At 40.2% G+C, this 13949-nt stretch overlaps 2 protein-coding genes across 3 annotated transcripts in view; one reads left to right on the top strand and one right to left on the bottom strand.

Moving 5' to 3' along the window:
- Positions 1 to 5219: 5219 nt before the first annotated feature.
- Positions 5220 to 13949, bottom strand: part of cavin2b (caveolae associated protein 2b) — a gene marked incomplete in the record, with an annotated part of 38602 nt that continues 29872 nt past the window's right edge. The window contains 6 exon segments of the mRNA XM_014008524.1: positions 5220 to 6128; positions 6210 to 6347; positions 6424 to 6684; positions 8546 to 8647; positions 8735 to 8875; positions 9989 to 10349. Of these exon segments, the coding sequence (XP_013863978.1) occupies positions 5679 to 6128; positions 6210 to 6347; positions 6424 to 6684; positions 8546 to 8647; positions 8735 to 8875; positions 9989 to 10225 (1329 nt within the window).
- The window catches only part of vps16 (VPS16 core subunit of CORVET and HOPS complexes), a 17063-nt gene continuing 14039 nt past the window's right edge, over positions 10926 to 13949 (top strand). Inside the window, exons 1-4 of one of the 2 annotated variants that reach the window (XM_014008523.1) lie at positions 10926 to 10951; positions 13187 to 13275; positions 13366 to 13457; positions 13580 to 13708. In XM_014008523.1, coding sequence (XP_013863977.1) covers positions 10941 to 10951; positions 13187 to 13275; positions 13366 to 13457; positions 13580 to 13708 — 321 coding nt within the window. In that variant the 5' untranslated portion in view covers positions 10926 to 10940. Of the gene's footprint in view, positions 10952 to 11381; positions 11591 to 13186; positions 13276 to 13365; positions 13458 to 13579; positions 13709 to 13949 lie in introns of those variants that run through there. The other variant, XM_014008522.1, reaches the window with a different exon arrangement.

The following is a 13949-nucleotide window of genomic DNA, read 5'->3' as shown; positions in this document are numbered from 1 at the left end:
ACAGTCAGACCTGTGCAGGGACTAGTACTACAGTCAGACCTGTGCAGGGACTAGTACTACAGTCAGACCTGTGCAGGGACTAGTACTACAGTCAGACAGGAAGCTGTGCTGCAGTCTGAACCACAGTTTATTTAGCTGTGCAGAGACTTTGGTCTGAGTGTGGAGGAAAGTTTACAGCCCCGCCYCTCTAATCCTGATTGAATCTTCTATTTTTCAATCACCACTGCTGTTCTCCTATTGGATGTTTAAAAGAACACCCCATTCGCTGCCCTTCCCACAGAGACAGAAGTCAAAGGTCAACACTAGAGCTGAGAGTGAAATCACACMTGGTTTTTATTCTCCTAGGGAAAAAAAGAAAGAGTCCAGACTTTTTCAGTTCCAGTTTTATTTCTGAGGACATAATTAAACTGATCCAGTCTTTACCAGGTTCTAAAATGATCCAAATCTGACCTGAAGTGTATAAAACAGATGTCACAGAGTCATTCTTTATTAAACAGAGACTGTGTAAAAATAAAATGCGCTGTTCAAAATGGTATGTCTGAATAAAAGCAGGACCCGCTGGATTTCTTCCCAAAACTTTATTCTCAATCTTCTGAGTCCAATCAGGTTCACAGTACAGCACTCAGCAGGCCTCGGTGTAAGACCTGAGCTAAAACCAAAACAAAACACAGCAGCCCTGCTCTGAGCAGAGACTCTGCAAAACACTGACAACTTCTTTCTACTATAATGATGAATTGAGCTTATAATGTATTTATCTTTTGTTTAGACTAGAGAGAGAACACATAAGATGCACCAACTCTTTGTCTGCTTTAACCTTATTTGCAATGATCAAAAAGTATAAAATACAATACTGCATCTAACATTTGATTAATTGTTTATAAAATGTCCTTCAACTGTTTACAGCCCCTGATCCAACAGAACCGCCTCCTGCAGCTGTAACGCTTGGTGTTCTGTAGGACTTCAGTCTTTCACATGGTTGTGGAGACATTTTAGCTCGTTTTTTTTTTTTTTGTTGTTTTTTTTTTTCTAGTGCTGCTTCAATCCATTGTTTGCAGACATCAGTTTTTGCTTAGCTCTCTGAGAGTATACCACCACAGGGTTTCAAACAGGTTGAGGTTCTGGACTTTGACTGGACCACTGCAGAACTTTGGTTCTTCTCTTTTTGACTCGTTCTGTTGTAAATCAACTGCCGTGTTTGGTATCATTGTCCTGTTAGACCCAGTTTGCTCCAAACTGCAGTTGTTAGACAGATTGACTCATATTTGACTCTAGAATYCTTTGGTTGACTTGAGGGAAGTAGGGACAGTGGTCTGTTTGCATGTTCGGCCCCTTTGCTGTCCATTTTTAAAACTCGCCGGAAAACTTATTTTTTCTCACTGGACTTCAACCCAACAGAGATTTGATTTTACTCCACTTCTACTGCATTGGTGCTGATTTTACGTGGTTTTATTGTGTTTTTTGAATTGAGTTTTTATTTCATGTGTTCAGAGCACTTTGTTTCAGCTGTGGCTGATGTTATAGCGCTTTATAAATAAAGTTTGATGATGATGATGTTACAGAGACTGATGAAGACATGCACTAACCCCCAAAATACCAGCAGCAACCAATGTGATCAAGAGCTTTTCTCACCTCATGAGGTCTTAGCATGGAGGTGTCTATCTGGATTTGAAGGTCAGCTCAGTGTGAGGGTGGTTTGTCCTAGTCAAACTGTGCAAAAAAATAATTTACCGTAAATCCTCTTTGAAAAGAATTTTGTGTTGGTTAAACAGGGCCTGCTGCTTTTGTAAGGATTGCTAAATTTAATTCTCWGCTACATGCACCAGGGGTCAGAGTTGAGTAGAAATAAGCTTTAAGCCAAAGTATCTGTGCATGCTTTTATCTTATTATCAAATTGGGAAAAACTCGTTTTTTTTTCCCCCACAGGAAACATTCCTTTCTAAAATGTATAAAACAAACCCAAAATGTGTGAAACTTTATTAAATCTAAAAGTGGCTGTAAGTACCAAACAAAAAAAAAAACTAAAATGTTAAAGAAGTCATAACAAAGCAGGAGTATGGTGTCACACATTTTATTTGTTACTTGGTGATCAATCAACAAGTGTGAAAGAAAATCTTTGGCAGCAAAGTTTCAAACTGATTTAAACACATAAGAACAGCTCTGATGATCTGAAAACTGCAAACAGGCAGTTAAACAATCAGAAAAAACAAAAGGTACAAAACGTATTGACCAATGAATGAATTTAAAATTATAACATGATCCCTGTCAGATAGTAATCAAACTAAAACAGTGACCAGCAGCTAAAACACTACCCCTGAAAAATGTTAAGGGAACATTATGCAGAGAACCATGACAGAACAGTTAATGACCCTCAGGAGAACATTGGTACACTGCTGCAGAAAAAACAATGGAAGATTTTTTGGGGATGTCTGGAACATGTTAGGATACTAGTATAAGATACCACTGGCAGAACATTAGGAGAACATTAAAGCCTGTGTACACGGAACATCCGTGGAATGAAAAGGGAATGTTTGGGTGGGGGCGTTTACACAACATCAGGATAATGTTCCAGAAACTGAAGTGGAATGTTGGAGGACAACACATCACAGAAACCTGTTAACCTGTTCTGAGGATGGTGATAAATACCCTTTAGAGTGATCGAACATTTAACGAACCTTAAAAAACACATCAGGAAACACCCTTAAGAAGCTCAAAATTGTAAGAGAACCTACAGCATTAGAGGATAAAATAACTTTTGGCAACAAAACAGTTTTATCKTCAGGCTAATTTATGAGGAATTTTTTGACACTAAAGGGAAATTTAGGGAAAAAACCATTCAAATCCTATAAAAAATGTRTGAGGCTTAGTGAAACAACTGCTGAGTGACAGAAGCTTCTTGTAACCAAAGATTTACCACTGAAGATTTCAGAACAAGGAAAGTGAGGAAAGAACAAACAGAGAACACGAATAATACTAATGAAACAAATCTCAGTAGATGTGTACAGAAAYTTTGAAGGATCTGGAAAGTTCAAGAAGTGTTAGTGAAATGTTTGAGAAGCATTTGAAGAACTCTATAAGACAAATTGTCCTTTGAATGATGGCACAAACCTCACAAGAACCACTGGAATCATGGCACAACTTTACGATTTTCAGATTGAAGTCACGTGGTTCAGTGGTGGAACATCAAAAGGTATACTTGGCTTTCAGGTGTTTGTGTGGCAAAGAGTCACCTGGGAGGTTCTTCAACTCAGGATAATTGGTATATATTTAATGTGTCAGCTGCATGTGCCTAAATTAATAGTAATTACAAACATCATGTATTCCAACACATTTAGCTACAGTTTTCAGATCAAGATAAAATACCATCATACAAACTTTAACCCGACACTTTGTCAAAACAACAATACAAGGTGTTAGTTTCTTTAACATTTTTGTTTCAGACATATATTTTCTTAAAATTGAGGAAAATCTTCTCACACAAGCAGATACATAAGCTGTGTGATCAGGTTTCCACTCAAAAAATAACATTTTAGAATATTTTTTCAATAATAAATCTAAATTAGAACTCTGAACATAAAGGAACCATTCAGCTTTTTCCTGCTCTCATCTCCAAATGTGTTTAAGATCCACCTCTGAAAGGCATGTAGTGAAATCAGAGAACATTGGAGAACTTTGTGTAAAACATTGAGGCAACATGAAATGGAAACTTTAGAGGGAACATGTAGGTCTGGGTCAGAGTGGGGGAAACATTGTGAGAACATAAGGGGAACATTGAGGGAAACAGGACCATAGTGGATAATAGGGTTTCAGTCACGTGGTTTTGATGATGCATTTCAAATGGAGGGCAGGAAGTAAAATGTCTATGGAGGAAATCAGAGTTAGAGTCCGTATTAGATCCCATTTCAAGACAAAAATACCAGCAATTGGTACACAAATATGTCMGACATGACTCATATCACATGAAGATGAATGAGTTTTTGACAGAACCTAGATTTGCTGATAATCGACTCAAACTATCTGGTCCTTCAAACTGCTTACTACACTGAAGCCTGTAAAAGGTTGGAGGTGTGTGACTGTTTTGTCAGCAGGTGGGTCCTCAACCTTGGTACCAAACGGCTCCACGATGATTATCATTTAATCTTCTGCAGGGTGAGTGTTTCTTCTTATATTGTTTTATATGTCCAAGATGCTAGCAGTGGTGGCTAACATCAACAAACATGCATTGCACTAGGGCAGCCTAAAAAGTCCAGATTAGCTCCATATTAGACTATCTGTAACTTAATAATTAGTACTAATAAATGAGCAATTTATGACAAATTAATGCTAATAAACACAGCCACAAAAAAAAGTAATACCTCTGACGAAGTGGTCACTGCAGACGCCGGCAGACTCTGCTCCTCCGGACCATTGACGTTGGTATAAAATCCACTTTTTACGACATTGCTCTGTGAGCATTCTACATTTCTCACCTTTGTGTAAGACAATCTTTGGTACTCTTAAAGGGACCCCTGATTAGTTGTAACATTAGACTTTATTTGATAAACATTTATTTTAATTGTAAAATAAAGACTGTAAAAATACTGTAGGCTGTTTAGTTTTGTACATTTTCAAAAAGATATTTTAACACGGACGGAGCCATTTTATTTACATGCAAAGCATTCTGGGTAAATGATGATGTGGATAGGTCCTTGGTGCGAGGCTGCTAGCGAGCTATATCCACCCTGAAGGTTAATCTTGGACAATATCTGATGATYGACTCTTTTAAATGAAACCAGAGAGCGTTGACAGAGAGGAGAAGGTAGAAATRACTCAGCCTGKAACTGAAAATATGGATGGAGGACAACAGAGCTGCTTCATGGAAGAAGAACCTCAGCTTAGCCTGTTAGCTTTTGCGCTAGCGCTGATGCTATATTGCCTTATATGTATTAGCTCAGTGCTGGTGCGACAAACAAGCTAAACTGAGGTCCTCCATCCATATTTTCAGTTACAGACTGAGTCATTTCTACCTTCTCCTCTCTGTCAACGCTCTCTGGTTTCATTTAAAAGAGTCGATCATCAGATATTGTCCAAGATTAACCTTCAACATGGCTATAGCTCGCTAGCAGCCTCACACCGATGATGTACCCACGTCATCATTTACCCAGAATGCTTTGCATGTGAATAAAATGGCCCCGTCCGTGTAATATATTTTTAAACTTTTAGTTTAAAAATGATAAAAACTAAACATCCTACAGTATTTTTAGTCTTTATTTTACAGTTAAAATATATGTTTATTAAATAAAGTCTAATGTTACAACTGGTCTGGGATCCCTTTTATACTCCTTTTCCTTTTCTCAGTTTGAACAATTGGAGCAGCTGTAAACTACACAAAACACGAGGGTTTTTTTCAGATGGCAGATCCTCTGATACTTCACTTCCTGCCCTCCATCTGCRTTTCGTACTCTCACTCGTGCATCATGAGGTCATGTGAAATAAGCCTATAAAGGGAAAAATTAAGGGAACAGTGTGGAAATGCACAAGATGAACCTCTAGGTAACATTTAACTGACTGTATGGAGTAAACATGTAGGAACTTTTTTAAGTTCCTGATTGAATAATGATGAGTGCAATGATTCATCAAAATTCTGATTGGCTCCTTTAACAAGGTCTAGACTGTGGTTGGTCAGATTTCTTAATTAGCGCTTAGGAATCATTGTCCTCCTCCTCCTCCTCTGCTGCTCGTCTGTCCTCCTGAGGGAGGGTGGAGGACAGAGCATATGCCTCACTGACTCCCTCAGAGACCACAGACACATCCGCCTCTACCACCAGAGAGCCCTCAATCGCCACCTCTTTCACTTTCTCCTCTTTCTCCTCCACCTCCACCTTCTCCTCCACCTCCACCTTCTCCTCCACCTCCACCTTCTCCTCCACCTCCACCTTCTCTTCCACCTCCACCTTCTCTTCCACCTCCTCCTCCATGTCTTCTTTCATCAACTCTTGCTGCTCAGCTGGGGCCAGCTGAGCATGGACATCAGTGAAGGAGACCTCCTGCTCAGTGCTGCCTGATGGCACCTGGATGTCGGCCTCAGCAGAGGGCGAGTCCTCGGTCTTAGCAGAGGCCTCTTGGGGCTGAGAGTCGGAGCTACTGCGAGGCTGAAAACATGAGCAGAACCTTTAAASCASGGCATAATCTCACACCAGAACCTGATTTAGAATGAGCAGGCTCTTCTGTACCTTCCTAATGCTGAACTTCAGGCTGGCTGTTTTCTGTTTGATCTTCTCTCGTTGTTCTACAGAAACCAGCTTTGTTCCAATCTTGTTCATCTTTTTCTCAAAGTTGTGCTTGGAGAACGCCTTCTTCAGACTGTCAACCTGCAAAGAGCCACGCAGTCATGCGTCAGTGACTGTAGAAACACCTGGACATCTGCTCACCTGTCTATGGGTTTACCCTCTTCATGCTGGATCGCTTCAGTTTCTCAGCTTTGGACTCTTCCATGTTCTCTAGATCTTGAGCCCACAAGTCATCCTCCTCCAGGTCAGCTTCCAGGCCAACATCTTCATCAGATGACAGATCAATGGTCTTGAAGGTGGGTTCTTGTTGGCTGTCACTGACGCCTGGTGCAGGTGGCTCACCTTCCTCCAAACCCTCATCCCGAGGGAATGGAGGAGGAGTTTTCACAAAAACAGTGGTGGGGATCTCATTTTCCTCCTATAACAGAGAGAAGGAGGGCAAAGGGAAAACCTCAGAGAATCTGTAGGAAAACCATCAAACATCAAAATTACTGTATCATCTGCAGTCATAATCAATATTTGGATTTAAAAAATTTGTTTCATAAAGAAAATCTCTGAAATTCCTGTTTTTATCCACAGTAAATCATTTTAATTTTAATTCAAAGTAAATGCTCCTTTTGTGAACTATTCCTCATCCTTGATATGGTCTTTGCACTGCTCTGGTTTCCCAAAACCTCAGACCAGAACCTGATTTAAACCATGAGAAGACTGAGGAATGGTCCTGAAACTTTACACTGAAGGAAATAATCTTTTGTACTCCTGCTGATTTGTAAGTTTGCCCACTTACAGAAAAACAAACGGTCTCTAATTTTGTGAAATAGGTGTTTGATCCCCCAAAAAGCCTAAATCTGTTCTTGGTAGAGCAACTACATTTCTTCAGGTTCAGGTTTGAACACATCAGGAGGAATTTTGCCCATTCCTCTTTACAAAAGCTTCAGCTCCTCCACAGATTTTCTACAGGACTGAGGTGTGAAGCCCGACTGTCCATCAGCAAGTCTATCATCTGGTCCCTGATGTCATCTGACACATCGGCATGAAGTGAATCAAACTGATACTGCAGCTAACCCTATCACACAATGTTCTGGACTCAGAAGGGATTGATTGATTGGTTGGTTGATTGATCAATCGATTGATTGATTGATTACCTGTGCGCAGGGCTGGCCCTGGCCAATTTGTCTATCTAGGCAAGATTTCAGGTGAAATTTTCTAAATCTCCTTGCCAATTCATTCATTCCCATACCAAATTAAATAGTTTTGCTTTGATATCATGTTTTATATTCAGAAACCAGGTTGTCCAATTAAAATAGTTAATACCGTATATTTCATTAAAAAAATTACCAGACGTCTACCTCATACCTGTTAACATCTGTAACGTTACTATGCAGTTAGTACTTGTTTAAAACTTAGTAAAATATCTACTCAAAGATATTCATTTTACAGCCATTTCAAGAGCATTTTACTAAATTCTTGAAATTAATAAAACATGAAATCAGTATTTTATGAATGTAGAATGTTGAAAACCATACTTAAACCTGAACTTTATCTGAAAATCATATTTGGAAATTACATCACCCTTTTTTCTACACACTAAACACCAGTAGTTAGTCTTGACTGCATCATATGATCCTTTCATCATGAATTATCCTCTGCACCACATGACCTCATGTAGTAACAAAGGAGACTGAGAAACTCACAAAACAAGTTTTGTCCCCACATTTATGGCGCCACCTAGATGGACGGCGCCCTCAGCATTTGACTATATTGCCTATGCCACAGGCAGGCCCTGTCTGTGTATGTTGGGTTGTAGATGATTAAATGCATATTTGACTGACTGCACATGTTGCAGTGAAGTTCGATTGGAGTAAATAGATAGTGCTGACAGAGAACCACACCCTGACTCCAGAACACACTCACACATGGACTAAGGAATGCTGGGTATTTTGAGAGAATGGAAATGTTGGGTGGGAAAAGACAGAAAAAGGAAGGTGATCACTGATCTTCACACAAACTCACAGTTGCACGTTCAGAGTACCTGTAACTATACTCTTTCACAGTGATACTACAGAAATAACAAAACAGCATTAACTCAGTTACTGTGGCAACAAAATCTTATGATTATTCTTTTTCCCAAAAAGATTTCCAGGTCAGTTTCAGCAGAAACACACGACCATATAAGGTTACCTACTGAAGCCTAGCAGATCACTTGACCAAAACACCGTAGGAGGGCCAACATTTTCCAGCATGCCATGCAGGAGTAGCTGAACTCTGTTGTCACTCACCTGGAAAATGAGCACTTTGAAGTTGTTTCTGCTGATCAGGTGGGCATGGTTTGCCTCCAACTTCTTCACCTGTGCACCCTGACGCTCCATCTTTTCACGAACCTGCAACATCAGCACCACAGGTCTTCAGTATGACGAGTTACCAGACAGCTGTGCCAGGTTGGAATGACAGGTGTCAGTTTCTCTGACCTCCTTCATGGTGACAGATAGCTTACGGCTCTTGTCCAGTAGCTTGCTGACGGTGTTGGAGGTGTGAATGTGACTCTTGGACAGTTTAGTCATGTCTGCTTGGATCCCTTTGACCACACCCTCCATCTCCACCTGATGCATCTGAAACACAACCCATCAATGACGGATCAAAAAAACAATTAAAGAGTGGACCCTGCAGGACCAACCAATGAGAGGATGGAGCCTAAGGACCAACCAATGACCTATTGAGAGCCTATCAGAGGGTGAATCCTGAGGACCAACCAATGACCAGTTGAAAGCCAATCAGAGGGAGGAGCCCGAGGACCCTCAAATGACCACTTTAAAACTAATCAAAAAGTGGATCCTGAGGGTCAACCAATGACTGATCAAAAACCAATTAGAGGGTGAAGCCTGAGGACCAACTAATGAGAGGATGGAGCCTAAGGAACCAACCAATGACCAATTGAAAACCAATCAGAGGTTGGAGCCTGAGGACCAACCAAWGAGTGATCAAAAAACAATCAAAGGGTGAAACCTGAGAATTAACCAATCAATGATTGATGAAAAACTAATTAYAGGGAGAAGCCTGAGGACCAACCTGGACAGTTTCTGTTTTTATTGACATGATAGWTTATTGATACATGAGGACAGAGCATACCTGTTTCAGAATACTGGTCACTGATTAGTGATAACTTAATGTAGTAGATTGTTACATTTTTACGACAGGTGATGGATTAAAAAAAGGTTATTGGCTAGATTATTGTAGATGTTTGCTCAGATCAAGGATGGTGTGATACAGTTTATTAACCAGATAGATTTCCTTCTCTTGAGTGAAGTTCAAAGACTTCCAGCTGTCAGAAACTCTTGACAGGTTTTCAGGATCCAGTCTGACAGAACCACGGCCCGCTCAAACATGTTTTGATGGTCTGACACCTGCCAACAAGCCTGGTGAGAAACATCTGAGATCTTCATTGCAGCACAAACAGGAAGCGGAGTTCTGGATCACAGCCAAGTTTGTTCTTGAGGAAACTGTCAGAACCCACTGAGAACCTCTGAAGAACTAGAATGTGGACCTTTCTACACAAAGCAGGTCCTAAAACATGTCAGAAATCCATCTGTTCAGCATCTGGATTTATTCCAGCTGCTGTCGTCAAGTCCCAGCTGTAAGAACAACACATCTAAACCATAACAAAGACCTAAAACTGATGTTTTGTAACTGGACTTCCCCAGGTGTGACCATGGAGTGCGCCTCACCTCCATCTTGTGCTGGTTCTCCTGCACAGTGTCCAGCATATTGACCAGTTTGTCAAGCAGCGTCAGGACCGTGATGGCGTTGACGGGACCGTGACTGAACTTCTCCAAGTCGAATACTGCTGAGGGAGAGGAGGGCGAGGCCTGCTCCTCTTCCTGCAGCTCCTGGTTCTGGTTCTGATCCTGGTTCTCATGGGGGACCATCAGATCCTGGCTCTGGTGGGATTCAGTAGTCACCATGTTGAAGATGTCAAACTAAAAAAAAAAAAAATGCCTAAAAAACTTTTCTAACTCCGGCTGCAGAAACAAAACCCCTCTGAGACTCTGGCTGGACTCCCTTCGAAGAGTGTGTGTTTGTGTGTGTTCTGATTGGCTGCCTGTGAGGAAAACTTTCCAACTTCCCAACCGAGGAAACGTCCACACCTTTAACTCCTTCCCTGCTGAACAAGACAGACTGAAGYGTTACTGTCAACAACACAAGATTAAAAAACAAAACAACACAACAGTTTTTACTGACAAAGCAAGCAAACAAACAAACATCAAAGGCATGAAAGACAGACAGCTTAGAAATAATAAAAATTAAAGAAAATTAGTAAACAATTCAAATTAAATACTATGATATTGCCAAAAGTAACAAAATGTTTCTTAAATGGTTTGTTTACATCAAATCAGAACGTAATTTTTATGATTCTAAACTCTAATAAGCTCTAATAAGATTGTAATTAAAAAAGTACAAACTAAAAATTATTCATATTAAAAAGGATAAACGTAGATAATGTTGCTAAGCACTACAGCAAACACCCAATTACATAGAAAAATAAAGTTAACCCTTTCAGCTCATTAACTTGATTTTACTGTGAAGTAAAGGTAATGAGCTGAAAGGGTTAACTTCCTGTTTCTTCAGCCTGAAGCTGTTTACCACACCCAGGGGGGCGGAGCCTGTTACCACGGCAACATGTTTTTCAGGTGAAGTCATCTGGAAGGAAGCCTGCTCCTCTTCCTCTGTTTGTGTTGCTGTGGACCGACCCGGTTCGACTCATCCCGAGTTGTCAGGTTCTGTTCAGAGTGCTGTCTGTGTCCACATTAACAGTATTTAAACTTCTCTTGTTAAAAGTCTGAGGACGGACCAGACGGGATTAAAGTCACTCTTTGCCAAAGAAGAAAGCAATCAGACAGAATCTGTAAAACATCATGTTTAAAATTATTACAAGATTAATTTAAAAAAAGAAAATTAAAGTTGTTTATTATATTGCTGTAGGAAGAGCCTCGCAAATCCTCTTGAGTTTAATGATTAGGTACTAAAGAGAACTTATCTGTGCAACCGAATTTAACTATAATGGTATTTTTTTTCTAAATCATAGTGAGAACTCCGGACCAGCAGAGGGCGCTATCGCACCTGTAAGCTAGCTGCGAAACATCGAGGAAAAAAAACAAAACAAAAGTAAGAAGTCAGCTGACCGATACAAAAACAGGTAGTTTTATTCAAAAGTCGGTGTCAGAATCCTTATCACACAGTAAACTCAGATCTYCTGTCGGTCCGCACGGACCCGGCAGCATGGCCTTCATCACAGCTAACTGGAACCCGCTGGGAGATGCCTTCTACCGGTGAGTTCAGAGCCGCTTTAGGTCCTCCTCCGGCTAACATCCACACAGCTAGCCTTAGCCCTAGCTGTCAACCGACGGCCACCTGCAGGTGTGCTCGTGCGTGTTGTCACCTGACGGCAGGTTAACGTGAAGTGAAGGAARCGTCTGTTTAACGCGGCTCATGACATTTTATTATTCGGCTGCAGCTTCATCCGAACAGGCGGGTCACATGACTTCCTGTTAGCTCTGCTGCTGTTACCCMGTGAGAGTTTATTGTTACATATCTTCCATATCAGGTTTGCAAATCATACCAGCTTATTAATTATTGCAAAAATATGATCATAAGTATGTTTTCAGTCCAAAAAACTCATGCAGTGGGTGTGTATTTTTGCAAGAAAAACGAACTGCATAATAAATCCTTCATATGTAAGGGCTGTCAAATGAGATGATGAGCTGAATCAATGAATTACACAAGCTGTAATATTCAAGGGTACAACTTTAGGTCTACCATTGTGGGGGTTATGCTCTAAAATCCTGCATGTCATTTTCAGCAGTTATGCTTAAACATACATACTGTATATGACATTGTACATTTTAAAATCAGGTCAAAGTTACTCAAAAACAACACGAGAGTTGCACCTGTCTATTTAATCAGTTCATTTTTATTATGTTTGAGCAAATGATGTCATTTTTTTAGGGGAGTTATATTGACTGGATCAAATTATTGTGTGGGGGTCATAACCCCCCTAAATTACGCCTATGGTAATATTACTATGTAGTTAGTACTTGTGTACCGATGTGCCAGWGTGATTTTGAAGTTGATTGCTTACAGTTTGATTATTTGTTATAACTGTAGTAAATTAAATTGACTTACTATATTACTGATTTTTGCAGGTTAAATTAGCAACCATTGTATTCCCAATAGCAATTTTTACTAAAATGAATYTGAATTTATCGTTACTGAAAAAGTGTTATTTTGGTTATTATGCATTTTCGTTATCTTCTGCCTTTTAGAAACATCATTCATTGCAGATGTGTACATTGTTTTACCTGATTTAATAATATTTACTGACAAACATTTCTATTCAATCAAAAATAATGGTTGTAAATATCAAACTGAGTGTAACTGATGTGCTGATCTAAATTTAACATGTCATGTTGCCACATTCAGCTTTAACAGCAAACAGTGGTTTCTGTGGAGTTATTATTGTTTTGGACATATTGTTCATGGACCTCTGAGAGTTTTCACAGCACGGACATTCACAAATTCACACTCAGAAACAAGGTTTTCTTCCTGCACAGTCCGCGCCCTGAGCAAGATGGCTGCTCGCTCAGACCATGAAAAGTCACGTGACAGCGCCTCTAGCCTCATTGTGTTCAACATGCTAGGTGACATCATGTAAAATATTTTAAGAGAAAAGAATCAGAAGAAACAATTGTTAAAATGTGTAAATAATGAATGGAGTCTGGTGGGAGAGACGAGCAGCCTGTGTTCAAGACAACTGAGCTTTAATACATGTGATGCTCTGTTCGTCAGAATAATCGTGTTTGTTGTTTGTGTTGTTAATTGTGTTGTGTGTTTGTTGTTAACCGAGTTGTGTACTTGTTTTCATGCAGGAAAACTGAGCTTTATGAGATGTGTTGGAACATCAGAGATGGACTCAAAGACAGTCTGGTGGCCACAGCTCCGTACGGAGGACCGATTGGTRCGTTCACCCTTCATGTTTTTGTTATTGTTTATTATGAACAGATACAGTTTGTTTGTTTGTCAACATGAAGACATGTTTCTGTCTCAGCCCTGCTCAGAGAACCCCACAGGCGGTCTCCCAGTTCACGTCCTCAGTTAGAGATCTATTCCACGTCAGGAGTTGCCATTGCCAGTTTCCCTGTGAGTAAAGAAGCACACCTGAGATCCCCAACAGCCAATCACACGTYAGCTTAGCTGTTATACTGCTGGAGTGTTGGAATGACAGGATTGTACCYCTCGTCTGTCTCACCTGTGTCTCTCAGTGGAAGAGCGGTCCGGTGGTCCACCTGGGTTGGTCTTTCAGTGATGAGCTGTTGTGTGTTCAGGAGGATGGAACGGTTCTGATCTATGATCTCTTTGGATCCTTCAAGAGACACTTCAGTATGGGACAGGTGAGTCTGTTAACTSAACTTGGCACAAAAAGTAYGGAAATKTGAGAGGATTTGRCAAATTCTTCATGTGTGTAACCCACATACTCAGCTCTGCTGTTCATCTGACAAATGCATGTTCCTTACAAATGTGGCATCATTTAAAAGGGAATTTAAAGGGATCCCCGATTAGTTGTAACATTAGATTTTATTTAATAAACATATATTTCAATAGTAAAATAAAGACTGTAAAAATACTGTAGGC

This window comes from Austrofundulus limnaeus, unplaced genomic scaffold, assembly GCF_001266775.1.
Source record: "Austrofundulus limnaeus strain Quisiro unplaced genomic scaffold, Austrofundulus_limnaeus-1.0 Scaffold51, whole genome shotgun sequence".
NCBI classification, from domain to species: Eukaryota; Metazoa; Chordata; class Actinopteri; order Cyprinodontiformes; family Rivulidae; genus Austrofundulus; species Austrofundulus limnaeus.
This window is presented reverse-complemented; position numbering and strand designations above follow the sequence as displayed.